Source organism: Mustelus asterias, unplaced genomic scaffold (assembly GCF_964213995.1).
Source record: "Mustelus asterias unplaced genomic scaffold, sMusAst1.hap1.1 HAP1_SCAFFOLD_2838, whole genome shotgun sequence".
NCBI classification, from domain to species: Eukaryota; Metazoa; Chordata; class Chondrichthyes; order Carcharhiniformes; family Triakidae; genus Mustelus; species Mustelus asterias.
The window spans coordinates 29,149-43,132 of NW_027592783.1; the positions used below are offsets into that span (position 1 = coordinate 29,149).

General features: G+C 53.2%; 1 protein-coding gene across 1 annotated transcript in view; it reads right to left on the bottom strand.

Annotated features, from left to right (window-relative positions):
* Nucleotides 1-10,078, bottom strand: part of cacna1fa (calcium channel, voltage-dependent, L type, alpha 1F subunit a) — a gene marked incomplete at its 3' end in the record, with an annotated part of 37,086 nt that extends 27,008 nt beyond the window's left edge. The window contains exons 1-6 of the mRNA XM_078207878.1: nt 9,972-10,078; nt 9,026-9,113; nt 7,159-7,266; nt 7,012-7,064; nt 5,373-5,519; nt 533-734 (exon numbers count right to left, since the gene is read on the bottom strand). Of these exons, the coding sequence (XP_078064004.1) occupies nt 533-734; nt 5,373-5,519; nt 7,012-7,064; nt 7,159-7,266; nt 9,026-9,113; nt 9,972-10,078 (705 nt within the window). The remainder of the gene's footprint in view (nt 1-532; nt 735-5,372; nt 5,520-7,011; nt 7,065-7,158; nt 7,267-9,025; nt 9,114-9,971) is intronic.
* Nucleotides 10,079-13,984: the final 3,906 nt, after the last annotated feature.

Sequence of the window (13,984 nt, forward strand, 5' to 3'; positions counted from 1 at the left end):
GAGATGGTCATTGCCTGGTGCTTGTGTGGGGTGAATGTTACTCACCACTTGTCAGCTAATGGTAATGTTCAATGTAAAGGACTGAGTGTGGGTGGAGAGCGGGGGGGGGGGGGGAGGGCAGGGTGGGAAATGTATGGAGGGAAATAAACCCAATCCAAAGACGTGTGGGTTATGTCATTGGCCTAATGGCATTGGCCATCCTAAATTGTCCCTTATTGTCCCGGGATGTGTAGGTCAGAGGGATTAGCGGGGTAAATATGTGGGGTTACGGGAATAGGGCTTGGGTGGGATGGTGGTCGGTGCAGACTCGAAGGGCCGAATGGCCTCCTCCTGCACTATAGGGTTTCTAACTGGTTTCTTTCTAAACTTGCTGAGTTAGGGGGACAGATCGCTAACGGGGGGGGGGGGGGGGGGGCTGGCATGGAGGCAATGGGCCAAATGGCCCTCTGTATGCGCCGCAACGTGACAAAATGGACACGAGGTCTTCCCCGGTGGAATAGCCCAGCCCCCGCGCCAGGCCGGTGGGACCTACCTGATTCTTATCGAGCTCACAATTCTGATACTCCTTTTCACCCTGCTCCCGGAAGGTGATGATGACAAATCCCACAAAGATATTCATCATAAAGAAGGCAATGATGATGATATAGACGATGAAGAATATCGAGATCTCCACCCGGTAGTTGTAGATGGGACCCTCATTTTCCGCATTGGCGTCGATGGCCTTGTACAGGAGGCTGCCAAGAGCACACACACCAGCAAAGCATCAGGCCGCGCGTGGCATGGGATCCTGCACAGCAGGAGGCCATTGAGTCCGTCGCCAACACTGCCAGACCCACTCCCCCAGTTCCCCTAACTCCTCCTCCCCCTCCCCCTCCCCCCCAACCCCCTCCCCCTTTACCCTTCCCCAACCCCGCCCCCCCTCCGGTTCCCCGCACACCCCCCGATGTGAGTAGATCCCTCCTTCAGTAAGGGTAAGGATATCAAAATTGTACAAGGTACAGATGTTGAGGAGCCTAGGGTTTAATCATGGAGTTCCTACAGTGCAGAATGAGGCCATTCAATCCATCAAGTCTGTACTGACTCTCCAAAAGAGCGCCTTACCCAGAGAGAGACAGAGAGACAGGGAGAGAGAGACAGGGAGACAGGGAGAGAGGGAGACAGGGAGAGAGGGAGACAGGGAGAGAGGGAGACAGGGAGAGAGGGAGACAGGGAGAGAGGGAGACAGGGAGAGAGGGAGACAGGGAACGAGGGAGACAGGGAGAGAGGGAGACAGGGAACGAGGGAGACAGGGAGAGAGGGAGACAGGGAGAGAGGGAGACAGGGAGAGAGGGAGACAGGGAGAGAGGGAGACAGGGAGAGAGGGAGACAGGGAGAGAGGGAGACAGGGAGAGAGACAGGGAGAGAGAGACAGGGAGAGAGAGACAGGGAGAGAGACAGGGGGACAGAGAGACAGGGGGACAGAGAGACAGGGGGACAGAGAGACAGGGGGACAGAGAGACAGGGGGACAGAGAGACAGGGGGACAGAGAGACAGGGGGACAGAGAGAGAGAGACAGGGAGAGGGAGAGAGAGAGAGACGGAGAGAGTGAGAGGGAGAGAGAGACAGGAAGGGAGACAGGGAGAGAGAGAGAGACAGGGAGAGCGAGAGAGACAGAGAGAGAGAGACAGGGAGAGCGAGAGAGACAGAGAGAGAGAGACAGGGAGAGAAAGAGACAGACAGACAGAGAGAGAATCAGTGTCATGGGTCTGCCTAGTAACAGCAGGAAAAAGGAATTTAACAAGGAATGATGGAATATGGTCTCCGAGCGACAGGTTAAAAACCTGCGTATCAGCAGCAGTAGCCAGCATTCAAAGGGGATGGTGAGATGTGGCTTTTCCCAGTAATGAGATTAGCTGGCATCAAGACAGAATCAGGCGTAAGTTGCCTTATGATCAGTAAACAGCTTACCTAGATGACTGAGAGATCAGTCGAGGGAGACAGATGCTAAGAGTCACGGAATGTGTGAGATGCAGACAGCTCAAATACACAGAGGGAAAAATCAAACCCGGGTACAACGGACAGCCCCTATCGAAGCAGGCAGGTCAGTTTAACATCTCACTGCCCAGAGGCTATTTTAAAGTTTTGAATTTAGATTTGATTTGATTTATTATTGTCACATGTATTAGTATACGGTGAAAAGTATTGTTTCTTGTGCGCTATACAGACAAAGCATACCGTTCACAGAGAAGGAAAGGAGAGGGTGCAGAATGTAGTGTTACAGTCATAGCTAGGGTGTAGAGAAAGATCAACTTAATACAGGGTAGATCCATTCAAAAGTCTGACGGCAGCAGGGAAGAAGCTGTTCTTGAGTCGGTTGGTACGTGACCTCAGACTTTTGGACCTTTTCCTGAAGGAAGAAGGTGGAAGAGAGAATGTCCAGGGTGCGTGGGGTCCTTGATTATGCCGGCTGCTTTTCCGAGGCAGCGGGAAGTGTAAACAGAGTCAATGGATGGGAGGCTGGTTTGCGTGATGGACTGGGCTACATTAACAACCTTTTGTAGTTCCTTGCGGTCTTGGGCAGAGCAGGAGCCCAGACCAAGCTGTGATACAACCACAAAGAATGCTTTCTATGGTGCATCTGTAAAAGTTGGTGAGAGTCGTAGCTGACATGCCAAATTTCCTTAGTCTTCTGAGAAAATAGAGGCGTTGGTGGGCTTTCTTAACTATAGTGTCGGCATGGGGGGGACCAGGACAGGTTGTTGGTGATCTGGACACCTAAAAACTTGAAGCTCTCGACCCTTTCTACTTCATCCCCCTTGATGTAGACAGGGGCATGTTCTCCTTTACACTTCCTGAAGTCGATGACAATCTGCTTCGTTTTGTTGACATTGAGGAAGAGATTATTGTTGCCGCAACAGTTCACCAGATTCTCTATCTCATTCCTGTACTCTGTCTCGTCATTGTTTGAGATCCGACCCACGACAGTGGTGTGGTCAGCAAACTTGAAAATTGAATTGGAGGGGAATTTGGCCGCACAGTCATAGGGGTATAAGGAGTATAGTAGGGGGCTGAGAACACAGCCTTGTGGGGCACCGGTGTTGAGGATGATCGTGGAGGAGGTGTTGTTGCCTGTCCTTACTGATTGTGGTCTGTGAGTTAGGAAGTTCAGGATCCAGAGGGAGGTGCCGAGGCCCAGGCCACGGAGTTTGGAGATGAGTTTCGTGGGAATAATGGTGTTGAAGGCTGAGCTGTAGTCAATAGACATTCAAGATGTCTTAGAGGCAGTGCTGACAGCTTCATAAAGGCAGTTTAAAAATCTTCACTGGAGTACAAAAAGATGTTTCCTAGACTTGCTAACCAGTGTGCCAACTTGTATTGTGTGGTAACTATAAGCTTGGTCTGACTTATGGATTTATTTAATTTGTATGTCATTTGGGAATGAGAAGGTCTTAGGGATTTCGGGGATCGCAGGTATACATTGGAACAAGGAGTAATTTCTAGATAAACTGTCCGTATGTTTAGTATTTTGTGTATTTAATACATCCCAGCTGTCTGCATTTTGTCTTTTCTTTAATCTCACCCTCAATGTCATTCTTTCTGGTTGTATCACAGCTTGGTCTGGGCTCCTGCTCTGTCCAAGATCACAAGGAACTACAAAAGGTTGTGAATGTAGCCCAGTCCATCACGCAAACCAGCCTCCCATCCATTGACTCTGTCTACACTTCCCGCTGCCTCGGGAAAAGCAGCCGGCATAATTAAGGACCCCACGCATCGCGGACATTCTCTCTTCCACCTTCTTCCTTTGTGGAAAAAAAAAGTCTGAGGTTACATACCAACCGACTCGAGAACAGCTTCTTCCCTGCTGCTGTCAGGCGTTTGAAAGGACTTACTTTGCATTAAGTTGATCTTTCTCTACACCCTAGCTATGACTGTAACACTACATTCTGCACCCTCTCCTTTCCTTCTCGATGAACGGTATGCTTTGTCTGTATAGCGCGCAAGAAACAATATTTTTCACTGTACCCCAATACATGTGACAATAAGAAATCAAATCAAAATTAATTCAATAAATAGTCTTTAGTGATTTTTATTATAATGACTGGGGTTTCACTTGTCTCCTCACACCGTTCCAAAAACAAAACCCTACACCACCAAGTTGGGACACCCTCACAGATATTATCCTCATGGTTCAGGTAATTAAGAAGGCAAATGGAATTTTGTCCTTCATTGCGAGAGGGATGGAGTTTAAAAACAGCGAGGTTATGTTGCAGCTGTATAAGGTGCTGGTGAGGCTACACCTGGAGTACTGTGTACAGTTTTGGTCTCCTTACTTGAGAAAGGATATACTGGCACTGGAGGGGGTGCAGAGGAGATTCACGAGGTTGATTCCGGAGTTGAGACGGTTGGCTTAGGAGGAGAGACTGAGTAGACTGGGGCTATACTCAATGGAATTCAGCAGAATGAGGGGAGATCTTATAGAAACATATAAGATTATGAAGGGAATAGATAAGATAGAAGCAGGGAAGTTGTTTCCACTGGCGGGTGAAACTAGAACTAGGGGGCACAGCCTCAAAATAAGGGGGAGCAGATTTAGGACTGAGTTGAGGAGGAACTTCTTCACACAAAGGGTTGTGAATCTGTGGAATTCCCTGCCCAGTGAAGCAGTTGAGGCTACCTCATTGAATGTTTTTAAGGAAAGGATAGATAAATTTTTGAACAGTGAAGGAATTAAGGGTTATGGTGAGCGGGCGGGTAAGTGGAGCTGAGTCCACGAAAAGATCAGCCATGATCTTATTGAATGGCGGAGCAGGCTCGAGGGGCCAGATGGCCTACTCCTGCTCCTAGTTCTTATGTAATAGAGTCCCTCAATCCCACCTTCTCCCCCATCCCTCAATCCCCACCTTGTGAATCTGTGGAAATCCCTGCCCAGTGAAGCAGTTGAGGCTACCTCATTGAATGTTTTTAAGGCAAAGGCAAATAGATTTTTGAACAGTAAAGGAATTAAGGCTAAAAGCAAATTCCTGAGGATGCTGGAATCTGAAACCAAAAGAGAAAATGCTGAAAAATCTCAGCAGGTCTGGCAGCATCTGTAAGGAGAGAAAAGAGCGGACGTTTCAAGTCCAGATGACCCTCAAAGGGGCGTCTGGACTCGAAACATCAGCTGTTTTCTTTCCTTACAGATGCTGCCAGACCTGCTGAGATTTTCAAGGGATTAAGGGTTATGGGGAGCGGGCGGGTAAGTGGAGCTGAGTCCACGAAAAGGTCAGCCATGATCTTATTGAATGGCGGAGCAGGCTCGAGGGGGCCAGATGGCCTCCTCCTGCTCCTAGTTCTGATGTGATAACGGAGAGAGAGAGAGAGAGATAGAACGTTAGATAGAAAGAGCGACTTACGCAGGCCAACCCTCAAAGGTGGAGACGGTGAAGAGAGCCATCATTCCAGCCAGAACGTTATCAAAGGTGAAGTCATTGTTGTGCCAGATCCGCTGACGGACCATGGGCTGGGTGACATCACCATCCTTGAAGACAATAAACGTCCCCCTGCAAGAGCAGCGCGAGAGTTAGCGGGGCCACAACGCCGGTGTGTGGAGGGATGCAGAGATGACACCGGTCTTGTCTTCCGAAAACGCAATTCAGTGGCGGGAGTGGGAATGTTTTTTGAGTCCCTTGGGGTGACCTGGTGCCACGTCATGGTGGACAGCCCGTTACTTAAGCATTCGGAGGGCGGAGGAAGGGGCGCAAACCTTGTGGCGTAGTTGGCAGTGTGGAAAGGTTGTGGGGGGTGGTGCTGGGGTTCGGGCACTGGCTCGAAGCTCCGGGTGCATGTTTGAAGAGCACCCCCCGATGGCCTTCTCGACATCACCCTCCCGCCCCCTCCCCCCCCCTCCCCTTGAGAGTGCAGATCAGTTGGCAGGTGGACTTGGTGGGAGAGGAAGGGGGTTTGCCGTGGAGCATGCATCAGGTGATGACGACTGAAAGTTAACTGCCAAGGATTGTTTGAAAATTAAAACAAGGTAGTTTGACTCTGATCCGTCAAGACATCGCTCTGAGGAATGGAGCAGCCAATGGCTGCCACTTACTTTCTTCAACTGAAACAGGTGCAATGTGTCTACATGTTTTTTCTGACTGTAAAGAACGGGGTCTTGTGCATTAATATCTGTAGTGTCCAGCAAACGGGAGCATCGCACACTTGGAGGGTAAGTGCAGTGGGAGTGCCGCGCTGTGGGAGGGTCAGTGCTGAGGGAGCTCCACACTGTGGGAGGGTCAGTGCGAAGGGAGCGCTGTACTGTGGGAGGGTCAGTGCTGAGGGAGCGCTGTACTGTGGGAGAGTCAGTGCTGAGGGAGCTCCACACTGTGGGAGGGTCAGTGCTGAGGGAGTGCCGCACTGTGGGAGGGTCAGTGCTGAGGGAGCGCCGCACTGTGGGAGAGTCAGTGCTGAGGGAGCTCCACACTGTGGGAGGGCCAGTGCTGAGGGAGTGCCGCACTGTGGGAGGGTCAGTGCTGAGGGAGCGCCGCACTGTGGGAGAGTCAGTGCTGAGGGAGCTCCACACTGTGGGAGGGTCAGTGCTGAGGGAGCGCTGCACTGTGGGAGGGTCAGTGCTGAGGGAGCGCCGCACTGTGGGAGGGTCAGTGCGAAGGGAGTGCCGCACTGTAGGAGGGTCAGTGCTGAGGGAGCGCCGCACTGTGGGAGGGTCAGTGCTGAGGGAGCGCCGCACTGTGGGAGGGTCAGTGCTGAGGGAGCGCCGCACTGTGGGAGGGTCAGTGCTGAGGGAGCGCCGCACTGTGGGAGGGTCAGTGCTGAGGGAGCGCCGCACTGTGGGAGGGTCAGTGCTGAGGGAGCGCCGCACTGTGGGAGGGTCAGTGCTGAGGGGGCGCCGCACTGTGGGAGGGTCAGTGCTGAGGGAGCGCCGCACTGTGGGAGGGTCAGTGCTGAGGGAGCGCCGCACTGTGGGAGGGTCAGTGCTGAGGGAGCGCCGCACTGTGGGAGGGTCAGTGCTGAGGGGGCTGGGGAATCGGTCTGGGGGTGACTCACCGGCATTCCTCAGGGGTATGCTTCGCCTCGTCAGTACAGCTGTAAAACTTGCCCTGAAACGCAAACGGTTGGGATGGAAGGTTACAGAAGGGTATTTGGTGCAGAGTAAAGAGTCAGAGGCAGGACGAGAATAGATACTGCACCAACCTTGAAGAGCTGGACCCCGATACAGGCAAACATGAACTGCAGCAGTGTGGTCACTATCATAATGTTCCCGATCGTTTTGATTGCTACAAAGACACATTGAACAACATGCTGTGGAGAGAGACAGAGTGTGGGGGAGAGACAAAGAGAGAGAGATAGAGAGAGACAGAGAAAGTGAGGGAGACAAAGAGAGTGACAGAGAGATAGAGAGAGAAGGAGAGACATTTGGTTATTAGAATGTAGACTTGTCCCCTCAATCCCCACCTTCTCCCCGTGTCCCTCAATCCCCAACTTCTCCCCGTATCCCTCAATCCCACCTTCTCCCCGTATCCCTCAATCCCCACCTTCTCCCCGTATCCCTCAATCCCCACCTCCCCATATCCCTCAATCCCCACCTCCTCCCCGTATCCCTCAATTCCCACCTCCCCATATCCCTCAATCCCCACCTCCTCCCCGTATCCCTCAATTCCCACCTCCCCATATCCCTCAATCCCCACCTCCTCCCTGTATCCCTCAATCCCCACCTCCTCCCCGTATCCCTCAATCCCTTCCTCCCCATATCCCTCAATCCCCACCTCCTCCCGGTATCCCTCAATCCCCACCTCCACATATCCCTCAATCCCCACCTTCTCCACGTATCCCTCAATCCCCACCTTCTCCCCGTATCCCTCAATCCCACCTTCTCCCCGTATCCCTCAATCCCCACCTCCTCCCTGTATCCCTCAATCCCCACCTCCTCCCCGTATCCCTCAATCCCCACCTCCCCATATCCCTCAATCCCCACTTTCTCCCCGTATCCCTCAATCCCACCTTCTCCCCGTATCCCTCAATCCCACCTTCTCCCTGTATCCCTCAATCCCCACCTTCTCCCCGTATCCCTCAATCCCCACCTTCTCCCCATATCCCTCAATCCCCACCTTCTCCCCGTATCCCTCAATCCCACCTTCTCCCTGTATCTCTCAATCCCACCTTCTCCCCGTATCCCTCAATCCCACCTTCTCCCGTATCCCTCAATCCCACCTTCTCCCGTATCCCTCAATCCCACCTTCTCCCCGTATCCCTCAATCCTCACCTTCTCCCCGTATCCCTCAACCCCCACCTTCTCCCCGTATCCCTCAATCCCCACCTTCTCCCCGTATCCCTCAATCCCCACCTTCTCCCCATGTCCCTCAATCCCACCTTCTCCCCGTATCCCTCAATCCCCACCTTCTCCCCGTATCCCTCAATCCCCACCTTCTCCCCGTATCCCTCAATCCCACCTTCTCCCCGTATCCCTCAATCCCCACCTTCTCCCCGTATCCCTCAATCCCCACCTTCTCCCCGTATCCCTCAATCCCCACCTTCTCCCCGTATCCCTCAATCCCACCTTCTCCCCGTATCCCTCAATCCCACCTTCTCCCCGTATCCCTCAATCCCACCTTCTCCCCGTATCCCTCAATCCCCACCTTCTCCCCGTATCCCTCAATCCCACCTTCTCCCCGTATCCCTCAATCCCCACCTTCTCCCCGTATCCCTCAATCCCACCTTCTCCCCGTATCCCTCAATCCCCACCTTCTCCCCGTATCCCTCAATCCCACCTTCTCCCCGTATCCCTCAATCCCCACCTTCTCCCCGTATCCCTCAATCCCACCTTCTCCCCGTATCCCTCAATCCCCACCTTCTCCCCGTATCCCTCAATCCCCACCTTCTCCCCGTATCCCTCAATCCCACCTTCTCCCCGTATCCCTCAATCCCCACCTTCTCCCCGTATCCCTCAATCCCCACCTTCTCCCCGTATCCCTCAATCCCCACCTTCTCCCCGTATCCCTCAATCCCCACCTTCTCCCCGTATCCCTCAATCCCCACCTTCTCCCCTATCCCTCAATCCCACCTTCAATCCCTTGGCTCGGTTGATGGCTCGAAGGGGTCGCAACACTCTCAATACTCGGAGGATCTTTACCACGGAGATGGCGCTGGATCTGTGAAGGAAGAACAGGAATTATCCCAAAAGGAAATCTCTCTTTCGGGAATGTTCCATTTTCCAAACATTCCCAGCCTCCAGATTGTTAGCTCTTGCTGTTTAAAAAAGCATCTCTCCCTCGTATTTCCCAACCTGCCTTCCCCCCAATCTTTGCCCAAAATCTACCCCCACCCCCAACAACACCACCCCTCTCCCCCACCAGTCCGTGTACCATTGGCCAATGGGAACAGCTTTTCTGTGTCGGCCTTGGCCAGACCTACCCTGAGCTTGCCTGCCCCTCTCCCGAATTTCCCCTCCGTCCCCGAGGACAAATGACCCCTGCCTCTCCCCCAGCATTAAAAGTAGCCCCTCCCATCGCTGAATCTGCTCTGATAAACCCCCACCCCTTCCCCCGCTCCCCCCCCCCCCACTTCCGCCTCTCGAGGACCCTCACATCCTCCTTAAGTGTTAACGATGCCCGCAGGACGCGATAGTCTCAGTTGGGGCCTACATAAAAGGCTTCAGCATTAACCTCCCAGCTCGTGTGTCCAATCGGTCCACGTACGCAGCCCGAGGTCCTACTCAAGGGTAACTCGGGGACGGGCTGATGGAAGCTGGGCCCAGCTAGGGATGCCCATGCCCCGGGAGCGAATCGAAAGGAGAAAGATGCTCTGTGAAGCGCATCCACTTCCCACCATCTTGGGAGATGGATGCCCACAGAGGTCCCTCTGCCTCCCTTCGCCCGCAGGACTATGTTGCCTCTCCCTATTCCACCCCCCCTGCCCCGCCACCCCCCCCCCCCCCCCCCCCCCACACACACACACACACACACACACAATCAGCTTCATGCAGAATGAATTCCAGCCGGCATACTCACTGGAGCCAGAAGGAGATGAGCGACACACTGACCACCAGCAAGTCCAGGAGGTTGAAGGCGTTTCTACAGAATGAGCCCCTGTGAAGGAACGCTCCAAAAGTTGTCATCTGCGCCCGGGTGGCGAACAAAAAGAACAAAAATACAAATGTTAGCAGGTCACCAGGGGATCAAGGGGCGAGTTTCACATCACTTTATTTATTGGTGTCACAAGTAAGGCTTACATTAACACTGCAATGAAGTTACTGTGAAAATCCCCCAGTCGCCACACTCCGGCGCCTGTTCGGGTAACACTGAGGGAGAATTTAGCACGGCCAATGCACCCTAACCCAGCTCGTCTTTCAGACTGTGGGAGGAAACCGGAGCACCCGGAGGAAACCCACGCAGACACGAGGAGAATGTGCAGACTCCGCACAGACGGTGACCCGAGGCCGGGAATCGAACCCGGGTCCCTGGCACTGTGAGGCAGCAGTGTTAACCACTGCGCTGCCCCGTTGGGGGTGGGTGGGTGGACGCTTGGCCCCTCTTGCCCCATGTTTCTGCCCCCAACACACCGACCTCCACCCATGCCCTGCCCCCCCCCCACTCCCCAACTACACCATCTCCCCCTCTCTCCCCTCCCTATCCACCACACCCTTCTAATTCCCTTTCTGTCCCTCATCCACCCCCTTCACAAGCAATGGAAGCAGGAGTGGGCACCAGGCCCTTCGAGCCTGCCCCGCCATTCAATACCATCATGGCTGATCTATACCGGCCTCAGTTCCTTCTCTGGGCTGTTTCCCCATCGCCCTCGATTCCTCGACCTATCAAATATTTATCCACCTCCACTTTAAATACTTCTAAAGATCCAGTCTCCACCACCCTTTGGGACAGAGAATTCCAGAGATTCACCACCCTCTGTGAGGAGAAATTTCTACACATCTCAGTTTGAACTGACCGGCCCTTTATCCTGCAGCTATGTCCCTTTGTTCGATACTCTCCCACTAATGAAAACATCTCAGCGTCTATCCTGTCAAGCCCCTTCAGGATCTTGTGTGTCTGAATATGGTCACCCCTCACTCTTCTAAACTCCAAGGAATTATAGACCCAGACTATTTAGTGTCTCTTGAAAGGACAACCCTCTCATCCCGGGAATTAGCCTGGTGACTCTCCTCTGGACTGCCTCCTATGTTACTGTATCCCTTTTAGATAAGGGGCCATTTTTAGGTTAGGAGCATTGGCCATGCTAAATTGCCCCTTAGTGTCCAAAGATATGTAGCTTAGATGGATTGGCCATGCTAAATTGCCCCTTAGTGTCCAAGGATGTGTAGGTTAGGTGGATTGGCCATACTAAATTGCCCCTTAGTGTCCAAAGATGTGTAGCTTAGATGGATTGGCCGTGCTAAATTGCCCCTTAGTGTCCAAAGATGTGTAGGTTAGGTGGATTGGCCATGCTAAATTTCCCCTTAGTGTCCAAAGATGTGTAGGTTAGGTGGATTGGCCATGCTAAATTGCCCCTTAGTGTCCAAAGATGTGTAGGTTAGGTGGATTGACCATGCTAAATTGCCCCTTAGTGTCCAAAGATGTGTAGGTTAGGTGGATTGGCCATGCTAAATTGCCCCTTAGTGTCCAAAGATGTGTAGGTTAGGTGGATTGACCATGCTAAATTGCCCCTTAGTGTCCAAAGATGTGTAGGTTAGGTGGATTGGCCATGCTAAATTTCCCCTTAGTGTCCAAAGATGTGTAGGTTAGGTGGATTGGCCATGCTAAATTGCCCCTTAGTGTCCAAAGATGTGTAGGTTAGGTGGATTGACCATGCTAAATTGCCCCTTAGTGTCCAAAGATGTGTAGGTTAGGTGGATTGACCATGCTAAATTGCCCCTTAGTGTCCAAAGATGTGTAGGTTAGGTGGATTGGCCATGGAAAATGCGCTGGGTTACAGGGATGGGGTGGGCCTGGGTGGGATGCCCTTTCGGAGGGTCAGTGTAGACTTGATGGGCCGAATGGCCTCCTTCTGCACTGTTGGGTTTCTCTGATCACCTTTCCTCCACCCCCTTTTAATCATATCTCCTCCTCCCTTGAAACAGCGATGATAACCGTGCTGTGTTGTTGTCGAGGTCTCGGAGGGTGCGTGCCAATAACCGGACAACCCCACCGTTTTGGGGAGGCCCGCCTGGCCCCACACGTGGCAGAGGTGGCCGAGTGGGCTTGACGGCCATCTTGGAGTCCTGTGGGGGGGGGGGTGAGGGTGGAGACAGTGAGGGGGTGAGGAACCGCCCGAGGAAAGGGGGTTCGGAAGGTAAGGGGGCAATAGAGAGGCGAGGGAGGGGGGTAACTGGGCAGATATAGGGACGTTCTCGCCCGCGCTGATTGTCCAGGTCACAGGGACATGGAGAGAGGGGGGAACCCACTGGTCCAGTCCCAGAGAGGCCCCCTCCCCCCGCCACACTCCCAGCCCCCGATTGTACGCTGAGGGGCAAGCAGTGTCACCAGTACCTTAAATAAGATCTCCACAGTAAAAATCGAGGTGAATGCATAGTCGAAATAGCCCAGGACCTGAAAGACACCGAGAAAACATGGGGGTGAGTGAAGGGGGCCGCACCAGACACCCACAATTCACCATCGACAGTATAACTCAGGTATGAAAAAATGGATTCAACTCCCTTCACATTCTGCTATCCCAGGCAGGAGACGCTATAAAAGGGGTCTCTGATGCGGGGGAGACTCTCTCTATAAAAGGGGTCTCTGATGCGGGGGAGACTCTCTCTATAAAAGGGGTCTCTGATGGGGGGGAGACTCTCTCTATAAAAGGGGTCTCTGATGCGGGGGAGACTCTCTCTATAAAAGGGGTCTCTGATGGGGGGGAGACTCTCTCTATAAAAGGGGTCTCTGATGCGGGGGAGACTCTCTCTATAAAAGGGGTCTCTGATGGGGGGGGAGACTCTCTCTATAAAAGGGGTCTCTGATGCGGGGGAGACTCTCTCTATAAAAGGGGTCTCTGATGGGGGACTCTCTCTATAAAAGGGGTCTCTGATGCGGGGGAGATTCTCTATAAAAGGGGTCTCTGATGCGGGGGAGACTCTCTATAAAAGGGGTCTCTGATGGGGGGGGAGTCTCTCTCTCTATAAAAGGGGTCTCTGATGCGGGGGAGACTCTCTATAAAAGGGGTCTCTGATGCGGGGGAGACTCTCTATAAAAGGGGTCTCTGATGCGGGGTAGACTCTCTATAAAAGGGGTCTCTGATGCGGGAGAGACTCTCTATAAAAGGGGTCTCTGATGGGGGGAGACTCTCTCTATAAAAGGGGTCTCTGATGCGGGGGAGACTCTCTATAAAAGGGGTCTCTGGTGGGGGACTCTCTCTATAAAAGGGGTCTCTGATGGGGGGGGGAGTCTCTCTCTCTATAAAAGGGGTCTCTGATTGGGGGGAGACTCTCTCTATAAAAGGGGTCTCTGATGCGGAGGAGACTATAAAAGGGGTCTCTGATGGGGGGGAGACTCTGTCTATAAAATGGGTCTCTGATGGGGGGAGACTCTCTCTATAAAAGGGGTCTCTGATGGGGGGAGTCTCTCTCTATAAAAGGGGTCTCTGATGGGGGACTCTCTATAAGAGGGGTCTCTGATGGGGGGGAGACTCTCTCCATAAAAGGGGTAGTGACAGTGAGAGCCTCTTTGCTGGATCTGTCGATGGATCTGGGCCCCCTCTCTATACCCCTGCCTTGCCCCTCCCCCACACTGCGAACCCCCCCCCCTCCCCCGATCGGTACTCACCTGGTTCCGGAAGGAGTGGGCCCTGATGGGGTCTTCCGCTGCCAGTGAGATGCTGCTGAGGATGATGAAGACAAGGATGAGGTTGGTGAAGATGTGGTGGTGGATGAGGTGATGACAGGCCACCCGGATCCTGCAGGGGGGGAAACAGGGGCACGAGGGCTGTCAGTATGGCGGCCGCCCTGAAAACCAGCCGCGCCAGCGAACTCCCAATCGCCAATGGCAACACTCCCCACCGCATGCAACACGCGCCTCGTAGCACGCCTGGCCGA